This window comes from Trachemys scripta, chromosome 21 (assembly GCF_013100865.1).
Source record: "Trachemys scripta elegans isolate TJP31775 chromosome 21, CAS_Tse_1.0, whole genome shotgun sequence".
Classification (NCBI taxonomy): domain Eukaryota; kingdom Metazoa; phylum Chordata; order Testudines; family Emydidae; genus Trachemys; species Trachemys scripta.
Window position 1 is genome coordinate 2458133 of NC_048318.1, and position 26766 is coordinate 2484898.

The 26766-nt window shown below is 51.4% G+C and overlaps 4 protein-coding genes across 7 annotated transcripts in view; 2 read left to right on the plus strand and 2 right to left on the minus strand.

The window, feature by feature from the left end:
- Positions 1-1648: 1648 nt before the first annotated feature.
- On the minus strand, positions 1649-9970 carry RPUSD4 (RNA pseudouridine synthase D4). The gene is made up of 7 exons (XM_034754756.1): positions 9768-9970; positions 6368-6533; positions 5039-5240; positions 4092-4185; positions 3781-3931; positions 3242-3339; positions 1649-2247 (listed from the first exon to the last, which is right to left on the minus strand). Exons 1-7 carry the CDS (start codon positions 9930-9932, stop codon positions 2041-2043), a joined length of 1083 nt encoding a protein of 360 aa, XP_034610647.1. The 5' UTR covers positions 9933-9970; the 3' UTR covers positions 1649-2040.
- Positions 9971-10307: 337 nt separating this feature from the next.
- Positions 10308-20741, plus strand: HYLS1 (HYLS1 centriolar and ciliogenesis associated). 4 transcript variants are annotated; one of them, XM_034754678.1, is made up of 3 exons: positions 10308-10417; positions 11047-11214; positions 19284-20741. In XM_034754678.1, exon 3 carries the CDS (start codon positions 19318-19320, stop codon positions 20239-20241), a length of 924 nt encoding a protein of 307 aa, XP_034610569.1. In that variant the 5' UTR covers positions 10308-10417; positions 11047-11214; positions 19284-19317; the 3' UTR covers positions 20242-20741. The 4 variants fall into 4 exon arrangements, with proteins under 4 accessions (XP_034610569.1, XP_034610571.1, XP_034610570.1 ...); XM_034754680.1 differs by having other exon boundaries at positions 11047-11198; XM_034754679.1 differs by lacking the exon at positions 11047-11214.
- Positions 13022-21853, minus strand: PUS3 (pseudouridine synthase 3). Its single transcript, XM_034754676.1, has 5 exons — positions 21775-21853; positions 17310-17754; positions 14964-15532; positions 14239-14429; positions 13022-14112 (listed from the first exon to the last, which is right to left on the minus strand). Exons 2-5 carry the CDS (start codon positions 17697-17699, stop codon positions 13787-13789), a joined length of 1476 nt encoding a protein of 491 aa, XP_034610567.1. The 5' UTR covers positions 17700-17754; positions 21775-21853; the 3' UTR covers positions 13022-13786.
- A 4669-nt stretch (positions 21854-26522) lies between these two features.
- Positions 26523-26766, plus strand: part of DDX25 (DEAD-box helicase 25) — a 54197-nt gene continuing 53953 nt past the window's right edge. The window contains exon 1 of the mRNA XM_034754601.1: positions 26523-26603. Within this exon, the coding sequence (XP_034610492.1) occupies positions 26547-26603 (57 nt within the window). The 5' untranslated portion in view covers positions 26523-26546. The remainder of the gene's footprint in view (positions 26604-26766) is intronic.

The following is a 26766-nucleotide window of genomic DNA, read 5'->3' on the forward strand; positions in this document are numbered from 1 at the left end:
TGAGCCAAATGGGACACACCTGGAGAGCCCCTTAAGATTCCAGCCACATGGACAATCCAACATTTAACACAACCTCTCCCCACCCTTCAAACCCTAGTATACCACCAGTTAACCTCTCCCCTCCCAGCCACCCCTCAACAAGGACCTGGGGCTTTGCCCTATGTCATCACAGTCAGCAAACCTGTGCCCCACTGGATCAAAGGAGTGTGTGGGGGGGGCTGGGGGCAGGATAAACTGTAGAGGTAAGAGCCCTCTAGTGAGGAAGCCATGCCCCTACTCAAACACCTCTACAGAGGAAAGCCGTAGGCCAGCATGAGCTAACGAACGCTCCCATCTGGCCTGCACACTGACATCTCAGACCTGGCAATGGTCACTTTACATGGGCTCAACTGTCTCTGTCATACAATGGGCCAGGGCCTGTGCTGTAGCCAGGGTCGGGGCTCTGGGCTGGAGGGGAGGATTAACTGATTCTAAGTCAGAGATCATAGTCTGGCTGTATAACACACGCCACAGGAGTGTTAACCCCTTTCTACGGAGAGCAAGCACTAGAAGTGTTGTGACACACAGACGACAGGGCTGGCTGGCAAGAATCACCATCCCCTGCCCCTTGCTGAGCTCAGCTGAGGGGGTTTCATGTTGATCTAGCATTTGACAGTTTGCCTCAGACTGAACCTGCTGTTGTGCGATCGAAGAAGTGGATCTCACAGCACAGCACCCAGCGTTCCTGCCGGGCCGCTAGGGAAAACCTGCTTCTACAGGGCTGGAGGCAAGCTGCAGAGCGGAGGGAATCCCAGCAGGAAGGCAAGTTACGTTGCCAGGGGTGCTCTGGGCAGGAGGGAGGGAAGGCTCCAGCACAAAACTGCATGCATTCTGTACAGTCTCTTGGCCAAGGCAAAGCCACTGCTGTATTTACACTGTGTGGTTTACAAATGAATGTTACAAACGCCTGTGGCGGTGAAGAGCTCGGATCCCAGGGACCTGCCCCATGGCCAGCTGTCTTAATACACATTCCCACCAGAACGGCAGCTCAGACTGAGCAAGTCACAGAGCTCCTGCCCGCAGGGAAGGGCTGTGCTGCCCCACTCCATGCACCCTGGCCATGTTGCCAGCAGTACAGAGTGTGAACAGGGCTAGCACCAGAATGCAGCCCCCGATGGAATTAAAGGAGAGGCTGCGAGACTTGTGACTCCACCTCTCATGAAATCAGAGATTAGCTCCAAAATCTGGGGACTTCCCCGACCCCAGCAGTGTGCATCTCCAGCCGGGGCCACAGAGGGAGGGCACAGTTGCCCCCTTCCCCACCCCTCGAACACCAGGGTCACCGAGTGCACCCCTGGTCCTGCAGGATCCCTTCAACACACACTGAGCTTGGGGAAACCCACCTCGTTTGTGAGGCAGGATTCCAGCCTTGCACTTCCCTCACCTCCCTGGGTCACAGACCCAGCCCATCAATACCTCCAGCCCAGGGCCTTAGAGGGGAAGCTGAGCCCAGCAGTCAGTCACCCCCCGAGCAGGGGTTTGCAGCACAGTGCACAGCGAAATGGGTCATTCTGGTGCCTCTTGCCGGTGGCAGCTGACATCTCAGTGGGGGGGAAGCCCCATGGCTTTCTCCCAGATTACACAACCCCTAACAGAGTGTTACCGCATAGAATGAGATCAGCCCATTTATTGTTTAGAGACGTTCACGGTTTGGGTTTGGATTCCAGGCAAGGCCCTGCTCTGCCCCTGCTCTGCCTCTGCCAAACCTCAGCGGGCTGAACCTGCTGGCTCTTCACTGAATCCAGTCCTGGTTCTGCACAGAACCAGACCTTGGATCTGAGTCAGAACCTCCCTCACGCAGCTGAACGGCCCAAGATCAGTCAAGCAGGTCAATGGACAGACTTTGTCCCCAACGGCTGAGGTTTTCCTGGAGCGGCTGAGACCACTGAACTCATCATCCCATTCCCCCGTGAGGTAGACAGCACTGCACAGCGGCTAGGACCAGAGTCAGACGTCATCGGAGCGATGGCGGCTGCGGAGACAGACAGCTCCGCTCTCCTCTCACTTCTCTAGCGACTCTGGAATCTCCAGCTTCAGCCGCTTTAAAGCGTTTGTGAAGAAGTGGGGCGGCCTGCAGACCAGGTGCAGCTGCTTGTCCCCGCTGGTCCCCGTGGGCAGAGTGAGCTGGTGGGCGTGCAGGTGGAGGGGGAGGTGACGCACTTTGGCCTGTTCCAACCCCAGTCTCATCAGAGCATTCTCGGGAAGCTTCTGCTCCAAGGAGAGAGAGAGAGAGAGAGAGCACGCGTGCGAGATGGGTGAGAGCCGGTGCCCAAAACCAGCACACCACCTGCAAACACAAGGCAGCCCCTACTGCCAGGGACGGCCAAGAGAACAAGGCTTCTGAGGGTACAGCAAGCTGCAGGAGCATTAGAAACACCCACAGCCAGATGCTGCCAGACACCATCACAGTGTACCAGGTACCTGCCTGGGGGAGGGAGCATCACAGGCGCCTTTGGGGTTACCCCTGATTCAGTCAAAGAGCACTGGGCTTAAGAACCAGACACTGACCAGACACTATCCGAGAGGAAACAGGACCTGGGATCTGCTTTAGGGGGAAGATCGCTCCCTCCCATCTCACCTAGGGTGAGGTGCTGCAGGATCTGGCTGGTGCAGAGAGGCCACCGGACCCGCCTGCAGCATAACATCCCCTCCACCTCTTCTTGCCCTGGGAAGAGATGCCTTGGGATCTTCATGGTGACACCCCCAAGCTCCCGAAGAGAGATGCCCCAGGAGCTGGATGTTGCAAAGGTGACCATCCCCTCCTCCCCTAGAGATGATGGGACTTGCCTACTGCACATTTCCCCATCTCATCCCTGGGGAGAGGTGCTTGGGATCTTTGTGGTGGTGGAGGTGATGCCCCAGGATCTGGCTTGTTGTGGGAGGGGAACCCATCATCTCAGGGGCAGGGAGAAGCCCCAGCACAGTCTTGGGGCCTGGTTCCTGGATTCTCCTCTGGGTCTGAGGCTCTGAGAAGAACAGGCCTCACCTGCCCAAAAGGGTGCTGAAGATCCCACCAAACTTCCTTCCTGGATGTGGAAGGAAGTGCTCCCAGGGAAAGGTTAGCAACAGGCCTCACACCAGGAAGTGGAGCCTTCCCCAGGGCGTGGGGTGCAGTGGGGACACAGGCCCCATAACTCTGCCACTGTTCCCCTTCTGAGAGCCAGCAGCTCCCACTCCCTTCCCTTGCCATATCACCTCTTACCTGGGGTGCCAACTTGTTCCAATGTGCGTATTTGTGGTCCCCGAGGATTGGACACCCCAATCCATAGGCCAGGTGGACCCGGAGCTGGTGCTTCACTCCTGAGCACGCAACAGGAGAGAGAAGAACCAGGCGTTAGAACACAGCCTGGTGCCACCTGCCTGAGCGGGTGCCTGCTGCTCGCCCAGACTGACTGCCGAAGGAAGAGTGGGCATGGACTGGAGATTGCAGCCTGTCGTTAGCCCCAGCAGCCAGAGAGGCCTGGATGCAAACAAGCACTCCGACTGACTGCTGAAGCAACTACTTGGTCCCCACGGCACTAGGAATGCTCCTGATTGGCTGAATTGCAATCTTATCCAAAAGCCAGACTCGAATGCAAAGTCCTGAACTCCCAGAGACCCACAGGCTCAGCCTGAACCATTTCCCATCAGGCTCGGGCACCTGCTGTCACTATAGGGACCCCTACAGAGGCAGCACAGGAAGCACATCGGAGCTCTGGTCGCAAGCATATCCTAACAAACTGGGGTCCAAACGAGCCTTACCTGTGATTGGCTGGAGCTCCAGGAGGGAACAAGAGGGAGAGCTAGCCAGAACGCGGTACCGGGTCACAGCACTGTGGGCATCTCGGTTCCGGCGCACTTTCACCATCTTCCCATTCTCGGGAGACACGCGGTAGTTCGGTGCCAGCGTCATCTGAAGCACAGGGAAGCCCGCACAAGGAAGAGAGGGTCACAAGAAATACACCTTGAGCGCTGTGAGGGCAGGGTAACAGTGCGGACGGCCTGGCTAGAGATTCACAGTGCTAAGCCCTGGCTGGCAGTACCGGGGCCTGGCTGGGAGGCAGCTCACTCACCTTATAGTGCGACTGCTGGCTCTGCACTTGCTTCTCCACAATGGGAATATCCACCAGCCCCTCCGAGGGGACTGGGAGCCCCACGCTGATTGTCCTGGGAAGAGAACACACAGATCAACAGGGCCCCACCCCAGCTCTCTGCACACAGCAGTCAGCTCTCTACAGGGCAGGGAGAGGTCAGTCTCCTTTATTCCATTAGCAATACTGCAGAGGTTTTGCCCCTGCAATGGGAGGCTCTTCAATGTGACAAACATGATCAGCCCTTCCAAAAAGCTGTGAAGTGCAGCTAGCTCCAAGTCCCCAGAAAGAGCTAACAAGGCTTGGGGGTGCCAGCAATGACACATGGAGGTCTGAGCACCAGATGCGGAGCCCTGAGGAGTCCCCCCATTGCCTTTTCCCAGGCTCTGAGCCCCAGACTGTATCGAGTGGGAAGGGCATCTTACTCAACCCTTCTCCTTACTGTGCACAGGAGGGGAGAGGAGACAAGACCCACCTAGCTCTGGGGAGCAGGAGATGGAAGGTCACTCTCCGGGCTGGAGCACAGCAAGCAGCATTAGGCTATCGGGCCTAACAACTAATTGCTCATCATCCGATTCCCAAGCATGGCACAACCAATCCAGAGCAGATGGCACTTCTATCACTCCCAGGTGAGAGCATATAAGCATGTGATTAACAAGGGGCCTTTTCCCCTCTAGGTCCCAGGTTCAAACACAGCCCAAGGGGGTAGTGAGCTGCGCTGTGAGGGCTGTTTGTGGCGTACATGAAGGAGCTGGCAAGCATCCAGCTTGCTCTCAGTGGACAAATGCACTGCGCTGCAGAACCACCATTGGCATGAATTCCACCCCCATGTTGTCTCCAGTTCACCTTTAAGAGGACAGATGCTCCTCTACACCTAGCTCCAAACCACATAAGAGCCTGTGCTCCTGCTCCCAGCAAACCTCTCGTACCAGTATTTCTTCTCCACCTGTCGCGTTTTGAAGAGACACTGGATCCGATGTGCTGTGTCCTTGTCCCATGCTAGCACCATCACGCCCGTCGTCTCCTTGTCCAGCCGGTGACACAGGTGCAGGGGTTCAGCTTTCATGCCATCCAGCATCTTGGCCAAAATTGGCAGCACATCGGTGATGCAATTCTGGATCCCAGGGCCACCTGGGTGATTGGAAGAGAAACAAGACCAAAGAACCAGATTAGTGACCCAAGGGAACTCCCCTCAGAAGCTGTTTCCCCTGAGTACAGAGCCAGCAAGGACAGGCTCTATCAGGGCCCCATGGAAAGAGCTTGATAGTCCAAAATGTTTTTTTGGAGACTCAGTCGCCACAGACACTTGTGAGCCTGCACATATTCCCTGGCAGATGCCCCCAGTTCTCACTCTGCCAGGCACCACTGGGAACCTTCAGAACTTTAACCCTTGGGGCCAGGCACTCAGAGTTCCAGAGGAACCCTGGATTTACTCCAGGTGCCCACTTGTAGCAGAGCAATGCCAGGCAAGTTCACTCACTGACTGGCTCCTCCACCCACCAGCAGAAGAGTTTCACAAGCACATTCCAAATTAGACAGTAAGTTCTTCGGGGCAGGGATTGTGCCTATCTGTGGGTACAGAACCTCGTACCATGGTCCTGATTAGGGTCCTTCAGGCACTACCACAACAAAACAACGAACTTCAACTTTTCCATTTGCTGTATTGCCTATATAAGTGCACCTCCTGCTAGGAGAGGTTGGAGCAGCCGAGCGCTCTCTAATGCCAGGTCTCCTGCATCATTCCCCATAGCACAGCCTGCTGGGAGAGGCTGAACTGTCTAACAATCAGCATTGTGGGTGAAACATTCTCCTTTCCTCAAAGTGAGATGTGACCCTAAGAAGATACATGCTGCTCTCTCCTTGGGACCAGATGTAGGAAGAAAATCCCCAGGCTAATCAGGGAAGTTAGAGACAGAATACCGGGCTCACTTCACCCCATCCCCCTATGCAGCTCCTGCAGGAGGCTGTCTGGGATACAGCTCCACTTCAGGTCTCCATTCATGAGCACAGCATGACCCAGGCTCAATTCAGATCTATACAGCGATGAGCGTGTTGGCGTGGCGGCAGAGATCCGAGTGGCATTTAGATGCCTTTGGAGCTGAAATTGTTTACTATAACATGAGCCCAGACACCAAGAGAAGGCACCTTCAGGGGTTGGTGAAGCTGCTCTCCCAGTAACTAGAATTGGCTGACACACACTCCTAGCATTAGCCTACGCACTGCCCAGCACAGAGCGGCCTCCCTTGGCCCTCTCTCACCGTGCACAGGGAGGCCGTAGGGTTTGTCAATCACCACAAGCTCCTCATTCTGGTAGAGGATCCTACGCTTCAGTGCCTTGGCCAGCACGTTGGGGTGAACCCGCTGCAGCTGCTTGCTGAGCTGGGACAGTTCTCGGACCCGCCTCAATACTGGGTTTTTAGGCTCCTGTGAAGAAAGAAAATGCTATAAGTGGAGCAAGGATGGTCTCAGGTTAAGTAACGGGGATTTAGGAGACCAGCGTGCAATTCCTGACTCTGCCGCAAACTTCCTGTGAGACACTGGGCAGTTCACGGAATGGCTCTGCCACGGCATCTCCTCCCCTCACAATGGTGTTTTGAGGAATCTCAAAACTGTGAGAGGCACAGTTACTACAGTGACAGGGCTGCAGACACTGCCCAATGGTCCTATCACAGCAGCCATCCCACTGGAATCTCACCCGACTGGGCAAGATTTATCCCCAAATGTTTCAACTCCAGTGCGCTCTCAGTGCCTCGCCACTTTATGTAGGTTTCATCACCCACTGGATGCAGGCCTAGAGCTCTGATGTCAGGCTGACATTTGACCCCGGCTGACAGCATCCAAGGAAGTAAGGCCAAGATTTCAAAGTAAGTGTATGAGCAGACAAAGGACTGTAAAAATGGTACTCGCTGCTTCTGAAGAAGGGCACTGATTAATTCGAATACGTTAGGTAATGCGAAGGGTCAGATGGACCCCATGCTGGCCTCTGAGCCATGCAAGGCTTTCTGAGCTGGGAGAACAAACCCCTCAGAATGAGAGCCGAGTTCACATTGGGGCTTTGTCCGAACCAGGATCTAAAGGTGCTTTGTTAGAAAGCGTTCCCTAACACATTCTAGGGGTCCAATGCAGACAGGGAGTGTAAACTTTAACTCATACAAAGCTAGGCTAACCCCGAGGCTTTAACTTGACCCATTTAGTGCACCTTAAAGTCTACACTGCCTTGTCTACACTAGAGTTTTAGAATGTTTTAGTTAGAACATCCTGTAACCCCACACCTTTACTGTCTAGACTACGCAATGCCTGTCTGACTGAAGCCAGGTCAACACTACAAACTTACATCTGTATAATTATGTTGCTCAGGGTGTGAAAAATCCACACTCCTTGAGCGATGTAGTTAAACCAACCTAGCCCAGGTGCAGACAGTGCCGTGGCGATGGGAGAGCTTCTTTTGTCAACAGAGCTACCGTCTCTCACAAAGGTGGATTAACTACGTCAACGGGAGAAGCCCCACTGCATGTGGACAAGCCCTGAGCGTGCAGACAAGGAAAACAGCTTTTGAAGCTCTCCAGTTCCCTGTGCACTCAAAGGGAACTGGCATTTCTTGTGTCACATTGCACCAGATTCAAGATGGCAGCATTATGCTTGCATGTTAAATACAAATAATAATTAAGAAGCATTTTCTTTTAACACAAAGGTTTGCAAGCTGTTGGTGCTTGGAGCACCGGCTGCTCACATGTTGGCTCTCATAATTTCCAAACTACTAAATCACATTTAAAAAACAAACAAAACAAACAAAAAAAAAAAACGGCTAAACATACAATAAATACTTTCTTAAAATGTACTGCCCTGCTGGCAAGCTTATCCTCTGCCAATATGGGGTTTCCCTCCCCTTCCGTTTTGTTGTTACTCTCCCTTTATATCCCTGTTCTGTCTTTACTAGCTCTGGGCTGGGGCAGGACTGTGGGAGGGGGTACAGGCTAGGGGTGCAGACTTTAGGGTGGGGCTGGGCATGAGGGGTTTGGGGCCAAAGGGGTTGAGGTGCAGGTTCCGGAAGGGAGTTTGGGTGCAGGAGGGGGTTTGGGGCGCAGGCTCTGGTTGGTGTGGTTCATGGGAGCCTAGGGGGACCTGACCTCAGGTGGCCCCTTAGTAGCCACACCAGCACTGCCCGGGCATTTCCCAGGGATGGAGGAAGCCGCAGCATGTCCAGCTCCTAGGCAGAAAAGCAGCTGGGGGCTGTGCATGCTGCCCCCATCGGCAAGCGCCACCCCGAGCGCCGGCTCCGCAGCCCCCATTGGTTGCGGTGCCCCGGATTTGTACCTGTTGTGGCTTCCGAGCCAATGGGAGCTACGGAGCCAGTGCTCAGGGAGGCACCTGAGGGCAGGGGCAGCAAATGGAGCACCGCTGGTCACCCCTGTGCCTAGGAACCGCCGCTGCTTACTGGGAGCCACGTGGAGTCAGGCTGGAAGCCTGCCTTAGCCCCATTGCAGCCAACTGGACTTTTAAGCGACCTGACCGGAGCAGTCAGGGTCCTTTTTCAACCAAGTGTTTCAGTTGAAAACCAGACACCTGGCAACCCTGACTGAGAGGCGCTGAATACCCACAATTCCCACTGGCTCCGGGAGGCGTTACAGCCACACATCTTTATACGACTAGCTTGAGCACACTCTGAAAGCCTCCAGCACAGCGTGCTACAGAACTATTAACCCCTCGAGGGTAGAGTTGCCAACTTTCTAAGTTGCACAAAACCAAACACCCTAGCCCCCCCCCTTCCCCAACACCCCACCCCCACCCACTACATTCCCCCTCCCTCGGTGGCTCGCTCTCCCCCACCCTCACTCACTTTCACTGGGCTGGGGCAGGGGACTGGGGTGCAGGATGGGGTGAGGGCTCTAACTGGGGGTGCAGGCTCCAGGGTGGGGCCAGAAATGAGGGGTTCAGGCAGGGGTGCTAGAACAATTTTTATACTAGGGGTGCTGAGACCATTGACCAAAACTGTCAAACCCTGTATAGAATGGAAACCGCTTCAAGCCAGGGGGTGCTGCAGCACCTCCCACATCCCTAGTTGCAGCACCTATGGAGGGTGTGGGAGGGGGCTCCGGGCTGGGGCGGGGAGTTGGGGTGCAAGAGGGGGTAGGGGCTCCGGCTGGGGGTGCTGGCCCCCGGGGATAAGGTGTTTGGAGTGCAGGAGAGGCTCCGTGCACGCGCTGCTCTCGCCTGCAGTCACTGCCCCCCCCCCGCCATTGGCCGGAGTCAGTGTTCAGGGCAGGGGCAGCGTGCGGAGCCGCCTAGGATCCGGCTTCCGGGGCGCAGCGCAGCGCCAGCCCGGACAGGTGGGACTAGCTGCCTTAGCGCCACAGCTTCCCTGCACTCTCCCCCCCCCCCCCCCCCGCTGAGTCACAGCGGGGTCCCGGGCCCCGAACGGCACCAGGGGATCGCTATGGACTAACGGCACAACTCGCCCAGTGGGCAGGCCAAGAGCCTCGCGGAGCCTACCGGGAGCTGTAGTCCGCGATAGCCGCACAGCCGGCCGGGAGCTGTAGTCAGAGATTAGCACCCTAAGACGCCGCAGTGCATGCCGGGGGCTGTAGTCCCCAGCACACCGCAGCGCATGCCGGGGGCTGTAGTCCCCAGCACACCGCAGCGCATGCCGGGAACACTCGCCTCCGGTTTCTGTTCCTCACGCTTTTGGGCCCTCAGCTTCTCCGCCAGTTGCTCCGCGCTCGCCGCGGCGGCTGCCCCGGGGGTGGTGGAGAAAGCCCGGAGGCTCTGACTCAGGGCGGGCGCAGGGCCCCAGAGACGCAGCCCGACGCTCCCCAACACCGCCATCTTTCCGGAGTTGTCAGAAGGGGGAGGGGCCTCCAAATGCCCCGCCTCCCCGCGCATCTAGCGCGCGGATAAGGCGCCGAATCAGGAGGGTATGGCGTAAGCCTTTAGGGAGAAGGCCCAATGGGATAAATCGACGGGTGGGGTTACAGAGAACTCACCCAATCAGTAGCGACAGGGCGAAGTGATAGCGATAGCCCCCAATGAGATTACGAGGGAGTGTGGAAGAGGCGGGGCCGCCAGCATGGCACCCAATGGGAGGAGAAAAGCCGGGGGTGGAATTCTGAGGCCCAATGAAAGCGAAGCATGCGGCGGCGGCGGGCGGACTTTAACAGAGGACGGTCCAATAAGAACGGTGGATTTTGCGGCCTCGGGGGAAGTCCCGCCCCGCGATTTAAACGGCGGCGGAGACGGCCGTTGGGAGTGGGTAGGAGCCGGTAACGGTCGTTGCGTGAGGACGGGACCGGAGTTTCTCGGGCACGGGACAGGTACGGGGGGGAGGAGGGTCCCTCCCGGCTGTCAGCCCCGCCCGCTGTGCAGGGCCCGGGACGGTGAGGCTCTGGCGAGACGGCGCCTCGCCTACGGTCAGCGGGCAGGGCCCTGCGCGAGGCGGGACTGGACCTTATCGGCCCTGATTCCACCTCAGCTCTGCCCCGGCTGCTAGAACACGGCTCGTGGGGCGAGCTGGGGCCGCTGTTCCTCGGCTGGCCCTGGGCGATGGTGCTCGGGGTGGCCCGCACTGAACACGGCCTCAGGTCCGCCTTGTCCCGAAGTGCAAAACCCAGGTCCTCGCTCAAGGCCTCGGGCCCGGTGATGGACTGGAGAACACCTGGGTGCTTAGGCTCACCGGAGCTTGTCATTGCACTGGGCACTGTACAACCGCTCTCCCCCGCCTCTAGCTCTGTAACCCCCCAGGCCTTTCCTCAGTAGGGCCCCCCTGCGTGGATCCTGGGTAGTGCTGGTGATTCTGGGCTAGCTAGAGTCTCCGCTCTTATCTGCATTGTCCAATCCTTTACAGCAGGGAAAGGGGTAGAACCTTGTCCCCTATGAGGGTAACATGTAAAATGGTCTTCTAATATATGTGAGACTGAGCCTCTGTTTCGCTGCACTATCTCAGGTATAGCACCAGTCTGGACCATGGCAAGAGATGTTCTAACTCCCCCGGCACCGCTGACATCGTAGTGTAGATTGGGCCGGAGATGATTCTGAACCATAGCTCCAGCAGGGTGCTGACTGTCCTACTACCTTCTTCTGAAACCTAAAACAAAGGTCTTTGCTACTTATGGTAATTAAACTAGCTCCGGAAGTTAGAAGCTTTACAGCGTTAGAGCCACTTGTTCCCATAAATCCAGGGCAAGTTTTTAGAAAGGTGTGGATGGAGCCAAATGTGTGGCTTCTTCCACCCATCTATTTATGGCAAAAAAATGTCCAGCACAAGTTTGGAGTGCATAAGCTGTTTTGTCTTTTATAGCTCACTTTATGCATTGAGAGTACTGAAGTAAACCATCTGAAAAGCAACAGTCTTAAAGGTGCCACAGGACCCTCTGTTGCTTTTTACAGATTCAGACTAACACGGCTACCCCTCTGACATCTGAAAAGGTGGCTTTTGGGTAAAACATGCACTGTTCTCCTTGACAGACTTATGTTGCTGAACATGTAGTTTCAGACTCAACCACTGCTGCATCCTCAAACTTTCAAATATTTAATTATACTTTCCTGTATACCTGACATTTCACTCCTTAAAACGGTATCAAATGCTGTGATTGAATCTAGCAGGCTGTTGCCCTATAATTATAGGAGTTATGAAACGTAGCTTTTCAACAAACCAACATAGTGCTGGAGGAGTTTTAAGGCATATTCACATTCCTGGGTAGGGCTGCTTCACACGTGGACAAGAAGTCCAATACAGAGAAATCAAGTCTCTCTGTATACTAGGATGCTGGTATTCCTAGGGCAGGATGGAGCTAGTTGAGGAAGAAGCCATAGTTCAAATGAACATAGTCCTAGTGATGTCAATGTTCGTTTCTATGTGTGTGTAAGAAGGGAAGCAGTTGCAAGACTGCTTAGAGGATTGGTGCCTAAATTCCTTTAAAGACAGGGTTGAGGACCTGTGGTAGGTACCTTTCCCCAATACCAGGTATTATACTTTTCACTAGTTATCAGTGTGGCTCACTCCTTTGGGATTGTGGGCAGAACTTTCTGTTGAGTCGCATCAATTTCCTTCCAGTGCATCTCTTCTAAAATTGTAGTTTAATTAGTGTCATGAAGGTGCTGGTTTCCTTCATAGGGGAAAAAATAAAGCATTTGAAACAACTAGTAAAATTCATCTGAATGCCAAATTAGTCAGTCTCTAGTTTAAAACTGAAAAGTGTTTAATGATCTGATTCAGAAATTAAGGCATTGCCGCATCCTGACATGACTATTCTACTATTGCCTTTCAATTCTTCTCCTGCAGTATGGGCTCTTCCTTTCCACAATAATTTCTCCAGCCTTCTCTGCCTCTCCTGCTGTCCATCCCACCCAATATTTGTAATTGGGACAAGTGTTTCATCTGAAATCGTATCCTATGTTTCCAGAAAAAGCTGATTATTTCTGACATTCTTTTAGTTAACTTTCTTTCAAACTTCCTTGCTCCCTACTTTCATGCTGACACTTAAGTGCCTGGAGGTAGTCTCCATGAATAGCACTGTTACCCAAAGCGTTTACGCTTCCACAGAGCTGTGGCCCTAGTAGCCTCTAAGTATCTCACCTTTCTCAATTAAATAAAGCCTGCAGGAATGAAGGGGAAAGAACCTACAACATTCCTGGGTTCCTCCAAAGCAGTGGTTCTCAAACTTGGGCTGCCACTTGCTCAGGGAAAGCCCCTGGCAGGCCGAGCTGGTTTGTTTACCTGCCACATCTGCAGGTTCAGCCGATCGTGCCTCCCACTGGCCGCGGTCCCCCGCTCCAGGCCAATGGGGGCTGTGGGAAGGGCAGCCAGCACATCCCTTGTCCTGCGCTGCTTCCTGCAGCCCCCATTGGCCAGGAGCGGTGAACCGCAGCCAGCGGGAGCCGCGATCAGCTGAACCTGCGGATGCAGCAGGTAAACAAACAGGCCCAGCCTGCCAGGGGCTTTCCCCGAACAAGCGATGGCCCAAGTTTGAGAACCACTGCTCCAAAGCACTTACCATACTTCCTACTTTTGGGTACTACCCACCAGAATGCACTCTGGGTGGCAAACAGGAGCCTGGCAGCAGTTGCTGAGACAGCACTTTACCCAGGGAGCTGGCTGAAAACGGACCCTGGCCAGGGTACTAACTGGTTCTCTCTGCAACTCTTCCATGTGCAAAGTGCTTAAGCAGAAAGTGCAGCATGAAAGGGCTGAAGAAATTGAGGGATGAAAGGAAATAATGGTGGCCCCTTAGAGTAGGGGTTTTCACTTTCCTAGTCTGGATCACACTTATACTGTCTCTACCACTTGTCCTCAATTACATGGGGCACCACCTCTTCCATTTAATCACATGATATTCCTGTGGCAAATACAGCAATTGCTTGCATGGAAAAGTAATATTAGCTACTTTTAATGCATTTTAGCAGCTGGTAAAAAGGAGGTAAAACAAGTACCATATGCCCAGCATGTTTCATGGACCTGTTTGAGAACCTCTGCACTATATCATTGTACAATAGTTCTTTGGACAGTGCCCTGGAAATTAATATTTTAAAAAAGTAGGTGCAGAATTGCAGCTTTAAAAGGATTCCTCTCCTCTGTGCCCTTCCTCCCACCCCCAAATGCTTCCTTTCCTAAAATCCTAGGGGACCACTTCCACCCCATCACTGAAAGATGGTCCTGCTTCTGTGATCAGGTGGCAAGGTCTCGTTTAGAGCTCTTGGACTGTGTCCACACAGACCCGCTTGGCAGCTTGTCCCGGAACCTCACTATCTTTTTCTGCACTGTCATTGTGGCCTCTCTTTATTTCTAGGTGCTCCTCTTTGTCTGCTCCAGTCTCTTTCTCCCTGCAGTGTGGCAGCTCAATACGTCCCCTGCGCACAAAGTGATTGATCCGGGACTCCAAACCTTCGCACTTGGGACGAGCCAGCAAAGGTTTGTAAGTGCGGGCCTTCACCCCCTCGATGAAACTGCTGACCTGGTTGTGGACTGGGGGCTTCACCTCTCTCCAGAGGACCATTCTGTCCTTCTCTGGGCCTGTAACATACAAAAAAGTCAGATGCTAGAATATCTCAAACAACCCAGGCTACTCATTTCAGGAATTAGCCTTTATCCCTACATGACTTTGATTTGTTAGGCATACTCTCAGAACAATTTTCCTACCTGGCCCTGTGGGTATGACAGCAGAGTCTAGCCCCTGTAACATGTTATATAACATGTGAGTTTTGACTGCATGATTGGCCCAGAGTTGCTGTAAATGAGTAACATTAAACTCCTGAACTTCTTGGTCGTAGATCCACTGGATGTTTTCAAACTCGCAGTCATACAGAACCAGAGGAAATTCCACTGCCATGCTGCAGAGAGGAAAGGAGGAGACATTACCTAACCGTGCACAGGCACAGTCAGCAGGAAGTTAAAACAAAATGATGCAGTGACTTGGGAAAAACCTAGAACACAAGACTGCAGATCCAATGTGATGGCACTGATTTCAGTGGAAAAGATGACTAGCTCACTATCTTGTATAAGAGCTGTCAAGTCAGCAGCTCCTTGAACTTATGAGTAATGCTTACATTTTTACTAGATCCTAAGGAATAAGACCCATCAAGAATGTCATGTTCCTTGCCTGAAGAGCCAAAGTTTAAACACTGAGGCAACAGGAAAAGTAGTTTCTCAAGGGCATGTTTTGGAGATTAAGAGGGTATGTTAAGTAGCAGGCTGCCACTGGAATTATTGTCTTCCATATCACTCTAGGGTTGATAGTGACAGGCTGCTTGGATGTTGATAGGAAGCGTGGCAGGGGCACTTACAGCACTAGATTCAGAAACAGGGACTAAGATGCATAAATTCTTTAAGGTAAAATTCTGAGGATTTGTCTTGGTAATTCTTGCCTGTACTGTGGTTTTCGAGGGTTCTTCTCTACATCCAATAGCTCATCAATAATCTCTGGATTCTCCATACTCTGTCCAATTAGCAAGAGGATTGCCATCATGCAACGGACTTGATGATAGAGGAATGCCTGGCCTGTGACTTCAAACTGGTACAGTTGGAAAGGGTCCTGTAGCCCAGTTTCCCCTCTTCTATCCACCAGCTGCACCTGTGCTGTAAGAATAGTCCTTTGGAAGTTTGTCACACCATTGGCTACATCCATCTTGCACAAGTTCCGGAAGTCATGGGTCCCCACATATTTTTGGGCTGCAGCATTCATGAGGGCCACATCTAAATCTGCACGAGGGAAAAAATAGCGATAGGTCCTCTTGAGGCAGCTGAATCTAGCACTGAAGCTGGGCTCTACAGGGGCCCAGGCCAACACGCGTATGTCAGGAGGGAGCACCCGATTTAGGATATGGGTGTAGCGGATTTCGTTGGCAGGACTACTGGTTTTGTCTTCCAAGCCACCCTCATGACCATTCACTTTCTTTCCCTCTGAAAGGTTTGAGCGAAGGTCCAGGGAAATCACCTATAGGATTGGAAAAAGGGGATTACACTCTGACTCCATCAAAATAGGCAAAGCAAGCTTCCAATTACACTCAGTTTTAAAGTAAACAAATTCAAGACCTCTGGAAGAGACACTGATCTTCTGGTTTGCTTTAATAGCTAGATCTAGCCGTAGTCCCTATTGAAGTGTGTAGTTGCAGCTGCTGGAGGTGGTTGGAGTGAGCTAACAGTTTGCTGCACTGTTATCTATTTGGTGATCGACTAACAGCCCTCAAAGTCCTAGTAATCCATGGACTATATAGGTATCTTGGAATACTTTCAACCTTGACTTGGAGGAAACATACACTCTGATGGCAACTGAGCTCAGTTCCATGGCTAACTCACTCCTTAACCTCAACAAGGGTGCCAATTTGTGGTGTTTTATACAGACAATTGTCCACTAGGCACTGGCATCAGATCAACTTATTGGTAGACTGGGGCTAGTCTATATGCAAACAAAAACTGCTTTTGGCCCTTATCAAGAAGGTTTGGGTTCAACCCACTGACAGAAGTGGGCGTTTAACCCATTGACATGACCGTATCCTGTTATGTTCTGACTGAAGTGTACAGTCTAAAGCCTTGTCTAAACACAGTTGTACTGTTAACTATACCAATATTGTTAAAGTGGTACAGTCCTCCCAGCGTTCATGTAATGGTTTAAAGGTGCTTACTCGCCTTCTCTAGAGGAATAGCTATACTGGTAAAACTGCCTCCACACTAGGGGTTATGCTGAGTTTACTAGTTAGTTAAAAACCCCACACTCCTAACCATAGTAGTTAACCAGTACAAAGGCAGTATGTAGACAAGACCCAAGTCAACTGGAGACCATTCTGATTTGTTTCACGAGGGTTTTTTGTTTTTTAAAGGAATAAGAATTTAACCAGGTCAACATGTATTAATGACTGTTTGGGACACTTGGTGCAGTTGTAATTTTGCTTAGCATTGTTCTAAGTTGCACACTAATGGCTTGTCTACATGGGGAAATAATGGCAGAATAGCTATTCTGCCATTATTTCCCCATGTAGACAAGCCATTAGTGTGTAATTGCTTCTTGTGTGGATACTTACTCCACAATACGAGTGCCTTTGTGCTGAGTGAGTGTCCATGCAGGGAGTTAGTACAGAAGAGCACTGCACTTTAAAGTCACACACCCTCACTTATTTCACAATGTCTTCTCCATGTAGACAAGCCTGAAGTGTCTTCCATCATTCATGTCCATTGTGAATTGTTGACTAAATGCATTGCTGAGCACAAAGTTAACTATGGGCTCTCTCTGCAGTGTCCTTTTACATACTAGGAATGCTCCTTACCATGTAAAAAGCAACAGAGGGTCCTGTGGCACCTTTGAGACTAACAGAAGTATTGGGAGCATAAGCTTTCGTGGGTAAGAACCACACTTCTGCAGTCTTGCATCTGAAGAAATGAGGTTCTTACCCACGAAAGCTTATGCTCCCAATACTTCTGTTAGTCTCAAAGGTGCCACAGGACCCTCTGTTGCTTTTTACAGATTCAGACTAACACGGCTACCCCTCTGATACTTGGCTCCTTACCATGTTCATTTTCAGATCAGAGTGAAAAATTAGTATCTTTTTAGATTGGTCCAATGATTTTATCCCCTGTGCTTGACACGAGCTTTGTCATAAAGCCTGTTGAATTATCCTAAAGGACTGTACACCCTCCATCTAGATTTCACAGCACAATTAAGGCAAAATCTCTCATATCTGCAAGAGCTGGGAGAACTTGCAGCCTCAGGTACCAACCTGTCCAAATGCACTGACCCCCTTGTCTGTCCGTCCACAGCGATGATAATTGGAAGTCTGCCTATTGTCTACCAGCCGGGTCTTGCTTAGTGCCTCAAACAGTTTTTCTTCAATGGTGTTGCTGGTGTTCTCCTGGCTGGCAAAGCCCTGGTAACCCCAGCCCAGGTAGGCAATCTTCAGTGCCACATGTCTCCGGCCATAGGCACTAAAATCAAATGGCCGCTGCTGGCGTTTCTTAGTTTTCCCCAGTGCTGAAGGGTTGCTTTTTATGTCTGTGCCCTCCTTGCCCTCCAAGAGTTTCTCTTGCAGTCTCTTCACTTCTTCCTCCAGTTCCTGCACCCTCTTCAGTAGTCCCTCTCCTTTATCTTTCTCCACACCCATTTCTGCCATATTGAGAATTCCTGTGAATTATCCCAGTTGGGAGGCCTTGGTAGCTCCTCAGTGTCTGCAGAAGAAGACAGTAAGGAGATAAGCAAATCTGAGTGTCTTTACTTCCTGTTAGATTTAGTATAAATCTGCCTCTGGCATTTACCCATCTGAGAATTTACTTCACATACTGGCTTTGGCTTTCTAACATTCCTCAGTGTCCTACATTTCCCATGTTCTGACCTAGCATATGGCCGGCTGGGCTTAGCTGTGACAACTTTTCCTTATTCAGTGTAATTAATCCTTTCAACGCTTCTAATCTCATGTCCCTCATTCCATTTACTGTTATAACATCAGATCTACTGCGTAGGCCCAGTCACATCTATACCAAGCTTTCATGTAGTCTTTTGGGGATGTGTACAGAGCTGCCAAGCAACAATCCGCATTTTCAACAGCCCCCTGCTCTACTAGCATCAGCATGTGAGGCAACTTGTTAATGTCTGTTATTAGTCTTACGGAACCATCTGTTGTAATGTCATCTTTCCTTCAAAATAGCTTCTTTTGACACTATTAAAGCTCAAGTTTTCAAAGCTGTCGAATGGATTCGGTGCCCAGTTGCTCTTAGAATTAATGTGAATTAGGTATCCAAATCCCCGAGGTGACTTTGAAAATCTCAGCCTAAATGTTCCCACGCTTGGCTTCTACTATGGACTGAAGTCTCATAGTATGCAATTCAACTGCAGTCTCCAGCTTTGCTTTAGGTAAGACTTTGGTATCAAGATGACCTCCCAGGGGTGGGCCTTTTCATTATCTGTGCTAGTAAAACATTTCTAGGGTGCCCCCTTGGAGTCAGCACAGCTAGTAAAATAGTTATTAAACAACTGTCCTTGCTCACACAAGGCAGAATCACACTAGAAAATGTTACTAATACTCCCCCCCCCCCCGCCCAAGTTCAGACAAAACCAAAGAGTGAATCTTATTCTGCCTCATCCTTAGCTATTACCTTAGTAACTGTCCCTTGTGCTAGGATAACTAATCCATATCAATTACCCCTTTGCTGTTTGAATACCACTGCAAATTCTCTTATGGCACAATTCTAATATTTGCTTCAAAAGGGACATTAGGGCATGACTACACGATAGGTAGCTATTTGCATCTGACATATAAAAGCATCTGTAGGGAAGTATCATTCAAAGTGAGGGGTAAATTTGGGTATCCATAAAGGATTCTGATTGGACTACTCTTTTCAGTTTCACTAGCTCTTACTCATTTGTTTAAATCCCTTTTTAGCATTCAGATGGTCACTGGTAAGTGGTCTAGTGTCTGATTTTAATGTTCACTAAGTATCTTTCCAGTGGTAGCCATGTTCATCTGTATCAGCAAAAAAAACCAACAACCACGGAGTCCTTGTGGCACCTTAGAGACTAACAAATTTATTTGGGAAAGCTTATGCCCAAATAAACTTGTTAGTCTCTAAGATGCCACAAAGACTCCGTGTGTGTGTGTGGTTTTTTTTTTTTTTTGTTTTTTGTTTTTTTTTGCTAAGTATCTTTTGTATCTTAGTCAGTTCAGATGTACTAAGAACTTAATTACAATTTACTCTTGCAGAATAAGTGACAATCAATCGAGCCCAGGTGAAATCATGGAGGCACTGATAGGACCAGATCGGTACAGATGGGCCACTATGAACCATAAAGAGCGGATGGCGGCAGCAGCTGCTATGGCCTTCACCCAACTTTGTGCAGAGCAAGGAGATGGCGATAGCCTGAGAGGAACCTATGCTCCAACCCAGTATGACCCCTATAGTAAAGCATCTGTGACTTCTGGGATCAGGCCATCTCTTCATCTGTTGATGCGGCACCATCAGGCAGAACACAGCATGCAACCAGAGACCCTCTCAGAGGGACCTAGAGGACCCAGGAAGCCAGTGATGAAGAGGAAAGTTCTGAGGCGGATGCCTGATGGAGAGGTACATGTGTCTGATGAATCAGTCACCAGTGAACCAGAAACCAGTGCTGAAAGTGACCCTGAGATCTCAGACCTGAGACTGAGACTGCTCCATCTACACCCCCACCAGGAAGACACCGCGTCAGAGGTGGAAAGCGAGCCGAACCACAGTTCCCATGGAAAGTTTTACTTGGATCTTCCTCGTCGCAGTGGCTCTCATGGAGACCCCCCATTTCTTCCTAGGGATTGCCATGGTCAGGGCTCTCCAGTTTACGAACAAGACTTGATTATGGCTGGACAACCAAAATCCTTCATTCCTCCAAGATTAGAGCAGCAAGGCCGTAATCGTGGGAAGATTGACCGGGTAGCCCGTTACTTTGAGTATAAGCGGGACTGGGAGTCATTCCGGATACCAGGGGAGGATCACAGGAAGGAATTGCGCTGGGGCATTCGGGAACAGATGCTCTACAAGCCTGACCTCCCAACCAGGTCTCAACACATCTATGTCCCCAACAACTATCTGGTGCCTACAGAAAAGAAGAGATCTGCCCTGCGCTGGGGGGTGCGCTGTGACCTGGCAAGTGGCCTCATTCCCAGGAAGAGCTCCTTTTCTTCATAGTTATCTAGAGTCTCTTCAACCCCCATCCACAGGACTATCCATCCCTTAGTGCCAATCAAAGATCTACCTGCTCTGCACAGGCACATTGCATCATTCTTAACTCTTTGTTCCTTCTAGAGATCCTGAATAAGTCAAGTTGACTCTAAAATCTCATTTGTGCTTCTAGACAAAGGAGGTTGATTGTGGTAGAAAACAGCTTTACCTGCCAGCTTCCTGAATATTTGTATTGAAACACATCAGTTGCACACCAGTTGCCTGCCTATTAGCAAGGCGGCCTGCAGAGCTTCTCCTTGAGTAGACTATTGCATCAGAAGCTGCTCAAAGTGGATATAATGAAAATAATCAACCTCCAGGAATCTTCTATGCTCACGGGAATAACCAATATCACTAGTTCTATTTTTTGCCCTTGCTCCTGTGAACGAATTGCTGTGATGCTATTGATGGTGTTTTATTTATGGCTTCTGGGTGATGCATTTATTTTAATAAAGTGCGTGAAAGGATCTGTTGTAGTTCTGTCGATTAATTAGAAACACTTCTGATTAGCTTAAGAGAGAACTTTCCTAACCCGGTCTAGGGCAAGTAACTATTCCATGCATTTGTCTATGCCTTTACATTCGTAGGCCTTGTCTACACTGCAGAGTTTTGTCACCAAGAGTGGCATAGCAGTGCCTCCATGAGGCTTTTATCTTGTATTTTTAAGAGGCAGCTGTCTGCCATTTTAAGTTGCCAAGGCACTTTCTGTAGATAGAAACATTTGCCATGGTGTCCTTAGCCAGCCCAGTACCAGAATAATTTGTCTGTCTATAAAGGTCTTTAGGAGCCTCTGGGATGGAAGGGGTTAGAACTTGAATATATTAATTTCATTGTATAAAATGCATCTATCCAGTGTTCTGGAGGTGCTGCATGGTTCACAGGATAGAACAACGAAATGAGGAAATCTAGGTTCTGTGCCTAGCTCTGCCGTTGACTTGCTGTATGACTTTAGGCTTCAGTTTCACCATCTATAAGACAGGGATTCTGAGTCTTACACTGCATTGTAAAATGCTTAGTAACCACAGATCAGAGTGCCACAGAGCTGTGTGTGATTCAGCACAAACATGCACATCCAATGTACTAAAGTTAAGAAAGCCCTTCCCACCCCAGCAGAAATATCAATTCCCTCGGCCACCTACTGTGAAAGAGAAGGCCTCTAGACCTCCCAACCCCTTGACTTTTTCCAGCCAAGAAGGAAGATCTTGCAAAGGAAGATCGCTCGCAAAGAATACCCTCTCGGCCGCACCCCACCCCTCCCTTTAAACCTGCAGACTGTTCGCTCACTACTGCTACCACTGCACGTCCCGAGGAGCGATTGTTCCCGGTCTCATGCAGCCTTGGACCGGCCTCTCTCCCACAGGAGAGAGCGAGGGTTTCAAGCCTGCCCTATTTCTCGCCCTGGCGGGATCGGAGAGCGCAAATCCTGCATTGCCAAGTGACCCCGTGCCAGGCAAACCAACCTCCCCGACAGGCGAGTTAGCCCTGCAACGCGGCGCCTACCTCTACAGCAGCCCGGCCGGAGACCGGCCCCGACTCGAAGGGCCAGGATAGGGGATCACGTGTGCGCTGCTTTCCGCGTTCCCTGCAGGAAATGACCTTTCCACTCCCCCATGCTCTGCAGGAGGGTCATGGGAAATGTAGTTCCGGCACCACGTGGCCCACAGTCCTATTTCCCGCAAGGGGCTAACGGGGGTGTTTCCAATGTGAACGCTCCACAGGCAGACTCTCCCTCATCCGCAGGGAGACTCCCGCAATCTTGTGCTGCTTTCAGGAACCGTTGGAGGCGTCTTTGCCCTTCTCAGGGGGACGCTTACAAATAATCACCATCACGTCAGTGTGAAATCCTCCGTCAGAGAGGCCTCTGGAGCCAGCCCCTGCTGTAAAGGGGAGAGGGACTTTTCATGGTTTATCATGCTTGGCACTGACTGCTTATCAGCCATAGGCCAAAAAGCACTGTACAAAGGCAGGCAAAGTCATACTGTTCCCAAGCAAGTGTGGAGTTTTCAGGCCTGATTTTCAGAGGTAGGGGCCAGCATACCCATGACTCCAGTGGGAGCTGCAGGAAGTGAGCACATCCAAAAACCAGGCCATAGTGCAGAGGTGGGCAAACTATGGCCCGCAGGCCCCTCCTGCCCGTCCCCTGAGCTCCTGGCCTGGGAGGCTAGTTCCCGGCCCTTCCCCTGCTGTTACCCCTCCCCAGCAGCCTCCGTTCACTGTGAGCTCTGGGCAGCAGGGCCCGGCCTGTGGCATGGCTTTAGCGTAGGGTTACCATACGTCCTCTTTTTCCGGGACATGTCCAGCTTTTCGGCTCTCAAACCCCCATCCGGGGGAATTGCCAAAAAGCCGAACATGTCCGGGAAAATGGCGGCTCTGCTCCTCCCCTGACTCTTCGGCTTTGTTTAAGAGCCGGGCTGCCCGAGCGCTACCGGCTTCGGGCAGCCCCCATGCCTCCGGACCCTGCGCTGCCGGAGCCCGGGAGGGGAAGTGCCCGGCTGGGGGTGCATGGTCCGGAGGCAAGGGGTCTGCCCGAAGCCCAAGCGCTACCGGCCTCACGGTTTGCCGGGCAGCCTCCAGACCCTGCGTCCCCGGCTGGGCGCTTCCCCTCCCGGGCTCCAGCTGCGCTGGGGAAGTGCCGGCCGGGGGCGCAGGGTCTGGGGGCTGCCAGGCAAATCGTGAAGCCGGTAGCGCTCGGGCAGCCCTTTCTGCGTGGCTGGGAGTGGGAGGGAGGAGGGGGCGGAGATAGGGTGGGGAAGGGGTGGAGTTGGGGCGGGGCTGGGGCTGGGGAAATTGGCGGGGCCAGGGCCTGTGGAGGGTCCTCTTTTTTTTTTTTATTTAATAGATATAGTAACCCTACTTTAGCGCCGCCAGCCGCTGGTGCTCCAGGCAGCGTGGTAAGGGGACAGGGAGCGGGGGGGTTGGGTAGGGGGTGGGGGTATGGATGGGGTTGGGGCGGTCAGAGGGTGGGGAACAGGGGTTGAATGGGGGCAGTCAGGAAGGGGGGGTGAGAAGGGGTGGTTGGATGGAGCAGGGATCCTGGGGAGCAATTAGGAAGGGGGGGGGTTGGACGGGGCAGTGGGGTGCAGTCAGGGGCAGGGGTTCTGGAGGTGGTTGGATGGGGCAGTCAGGGAACAAAGGGGGGGTGGATGGGGCAGGAGTCCCAGGGAGGGGCTGTCAGGGGGTGAGAAGGGGGGAAAGGGGGCGGATAGGGGGCAGGGGCTGGGCCACACCTGGCTGTTTGAGGAGGCACAGCCTCCCCTAACCCGCCCTCCATACAATTTCCGAAAGCCGAAGGGCCCTCAGGCCGAAAAGTTTGCCTGCCCCTGCCCTAGTGACTTGTCCAAGGAAGGCCACACAGCCAATCAATGGCAGAGCGGGGATTAGAAACTAGCTATGGTGACTCCCAGTTCTGTGAAGTAACCACTAGACCACACTGTCTCCCATGGCATAAGCCAGGGGTTCTCAAACTGGGGGTCAGGAGCCCTCAGGGGGTCACAAGTTTATTTCATGGGGGGTCACAAGCTGTTAACCTCCACCCTAAACCCCGTTTTGCTTCCAGCATTTATAATGGTATTAAATGTACAAAAAAGTGTTTTTAACTTATAAGGGGGGTCACATTCAGAGGCTTGCTATATGAAAGGGGTCACCAGTACAAAAGTTTGAGAACCACTGGCTTAAGCTATCACTCCACAGGTTGTTGCATTTATCATCTAAGACTTTACAATGTGGGTGCAGATGGAGAGCAATTTTATCACTGATGGTGCAACCAAGTTGTGGAGAACATAAGAAACCTGACTTTGCCCAGAATATTTTTTAAATGTGATATTTTAAAATGAGGTTTTAAAAAAAATGAGGTCTTTCATGGTAAAAATCATTAACCGGAATGGTCCTGAAATATTTTTTTCTAACTGATTCTCTTTGTTTCTTTCACCAGCTCCGTGGCCTGGGGAGCTGGATTTAAAGTCCTCTTCGATCGCAGCTGTCTTTGGGGAGCTAAATGGCTCTCCATGTGTTAGGACAAGAATGGTACTAGGACTCTGGAATCAGGGGGCATAATGACTTCATTCCCAAGCGGTGGTGATTAGGTTATCAAGCCTCATGAAAATATAGTAGAAAATGGAATATTTTAGAAAAAGCTTGTGATTCTTTGTCTCTTTCCAGGCCTTGATTTGCCAAAGTGGTTTTCTTGAATTGCACTGTGCAGAGTACAGACTTGGCCCCCACTCCTTCATTCCATCCAGCCCCCAGAGAAGAAATGACAACAGATCTCAAGACTTCTCTATATTCAAAGTTGCACCAGTTTATAACTTTAAATCAGATTAAAAATTGTTTTAAGGATCTCGCCCCCTGTTTATAGCAATTTAGCATAAACAGATTAAGACTGTTAATTTACTAGGCTTTTATTATTATTTATTATATTGCCCCTGTGGTAGAGGGGCAGATTCCAAGGCTGCCCTGTTTTTGTGTTAGTAGAGCTGCCCCCTAATATTTGCAGGGAGAAGACAGGCCAAAGAAAATACTTCCCCTGGGGAAAGAAAACTCAGGTGAGGGCCATTTCACATCCTCTCCCTCTCCTGATTAGGAGACAAAGGGAGGAATTCAAAGGTATGCTGCAGCCACATGGTTACAAAGAAGCTGTAAGCCCCTTCCCCGCCCCCTCTCCCCGGGAATAATTTCTCCCGGGGGTCATGACAGTTCTCCATGCTGCCCCCACTGAAGATCATGGATGCAGGGGCATATCTGGGGTGTCCATACAACACCCCCAGCTATTTCCCATGCTGTACAGGCCATAGGGGCCGTAGTAGGTTGGATGCAAGTTAGAGCAGCCCTCACAATGCCCCTGTGATTGAGGTACAGTGAGCATTTTACCCACCCCAGAAAAGCAGCTACCTCTGGGGTGAAATGTAGAGAAGTAGAACGTAATTGCTCAGCATCAAATATGTCTGGGGGGCATTAATAACTCTGAAAATCTCATAGAAGTGGCTATGGAATTTTTGATGGCCCCATGTGGTCAGGTCTTGGTTTCAGGCCTTAGCCAAAAGATTCCAATTCCTATAAGCCAAGATACGGAAGAGGAAAGAACACTAGATACTGCTTTACTACCCCCATTTCTTGAGTGGCCTTGCTGCTCCCATGAGGTCACCTATTCATAAAATAGCCCAATTCTGTTTAATATTTTCATTGCTGATATGATCACAGCATGGAGACCCCCAAACTGGGTGGCAGAGGGGAAGTAATGGCACTCTCCCAAGCCTCACTCAGATAAGATGCTGGTCACAATCGAAAGTGCAAATTTGTGATCCTCCCTCTCCTTTTTTATATGCTTGGATATCCGCAAAACAACAATTTTTACATTTAGATCTGACTAAGTGGGTATTCACCCACGAAAGCTTATTCTCCAATACATCTATAAGGTGCCACAGGACTCTGTTGCTTTTTACATTTAAATCGTCATCCTATCCTGGGGAATACGTCTCACTATTATTGTTTCAGGCTCTCTGCAAATTCAGACAGATGCTGCTGCATCAGTTTGCATGTTTTTCCAGCTTTCTCCATGATTATAAGTGCTAGACACACTTTTTTAAAATGAAAGCGGAGGTTTCTGAAGAACAAGATAGCATCCTAAAAAAAAAAACCCCTTATAAATTGCCAGCTCAGCATAATCTGGCTCACTTCAAGCCCTGCCCCAACCAAGTGATTCTCTTTGCTCTAGATGGAGGAGCAGGTGTGTGTAACTTCGGCTTCAAGCTACAGGAACTCATTCTCCTGTCTTCACTCTGCTGCCTTTTCCTTTCAAATTTTAGCCACCAAGGCCAGTATATCCGGTACTAAACAGCACTACCAAAATGAACCCAAACTGGAGGATGATTGTGGTCTTACATTAATAACTCCAGACCCCACAGGAAGATACTGGAGGATTTTAAAAAATCATTTGTTATATATTGCCAGAAAATGACACAGGACTTTGAAAAAGGGCAAGCAAGGAGTGGTTCCCATAACGGAGTACACCAGGCCCACGAACCTGCAGGGCAGCGGTCTGTGCTCTGGGGTGGGGCTGGGAGTCGGGACTCGGACTCCACCTTGGGGCAGGACAGAGAACCCGCTTCGTGCCCGGGGGGCGGGCCCAGCGGCAACCCCGCCCCTTCTCTTCGGCTCGCTATTGCCCCGCCCTCATGAATATTCATAGCCTGCCCCTCCCCCGCCGCGCGGCGCTACGCTGGGCGTTCAGCGCTTCGCGCCGCTAACGGGCGGGCGCGGCACGTGGCGGGGCGGCCATGGCCTCGCAGGGGCGCGGCTGGGTCGACAGGGACACCGCCGGTCTGGCGCACAGTGTGAGTGGGACAGGCCCGGCCCGGCCCGGCCCCTCGCCCACCGTCAGCGCCGGGACCACCTCCCCGCCGCCTAAACCGTTCCCCGGCCCTGCCCCCTCAGTCCCCGTTACCCCATCGCCTGTCCCCTCAGTCCCCGTTACCCCCTATTTCACCTCACTCCCCC

Bases quoted from the DNA above. Each gene is read 5' to 3' on its own strand.
- RPUSD4 (XM_034754756.1), bottom strand. From the start codon at position 9,932: ATGGCGGTGTTGGGGAGCGTCGGGCTGCGTCTCTGGGGCCCTGCGCCC. The intron at 4,186-5,038 runs GTACGAGAGGTT...TTCTCTTCCCAG, and splicing joins CAGGTGGAGAAGAAATACTG to GACAATCAGCGTGGGGCTCC. The intron at 3,932-4,091 runs GTGAGTGAGCTG...CCTGTGCTTCAG, and splicing joins GCCAGCAGTCGCACTATAAG to ATGACGCTGGCACCGAACTA.
- PUS3 (XM_034754676.1), bottom strand. From the start codon at position 17,699: ATGGCAGAAATGGGTGTGGAGAAAGATAAAGGAGAGGGACTACTGAAG. The intron at 14,430-14,963 runs GCAAGAATTACC...TCCTCTCTGCAG, and splicing joins CCTCGAAAACCACAGTACAG to CATGGCAGTGGAATTTCCTC. The intron at 14,113-14,238 runs GTAGGAAAATTG...TGTATGTTACAG, and splicing joins TGTCATACCCACAGGGCCAG to GCCCAGAGAAGGACAGAATG.
- HYLS1 (XM_034754678.1), top strand. From the start codon at position 19,318: ATGGAGGCACTGATAGGACCAGATCGGTACAGATGGGCCACTATGAAC.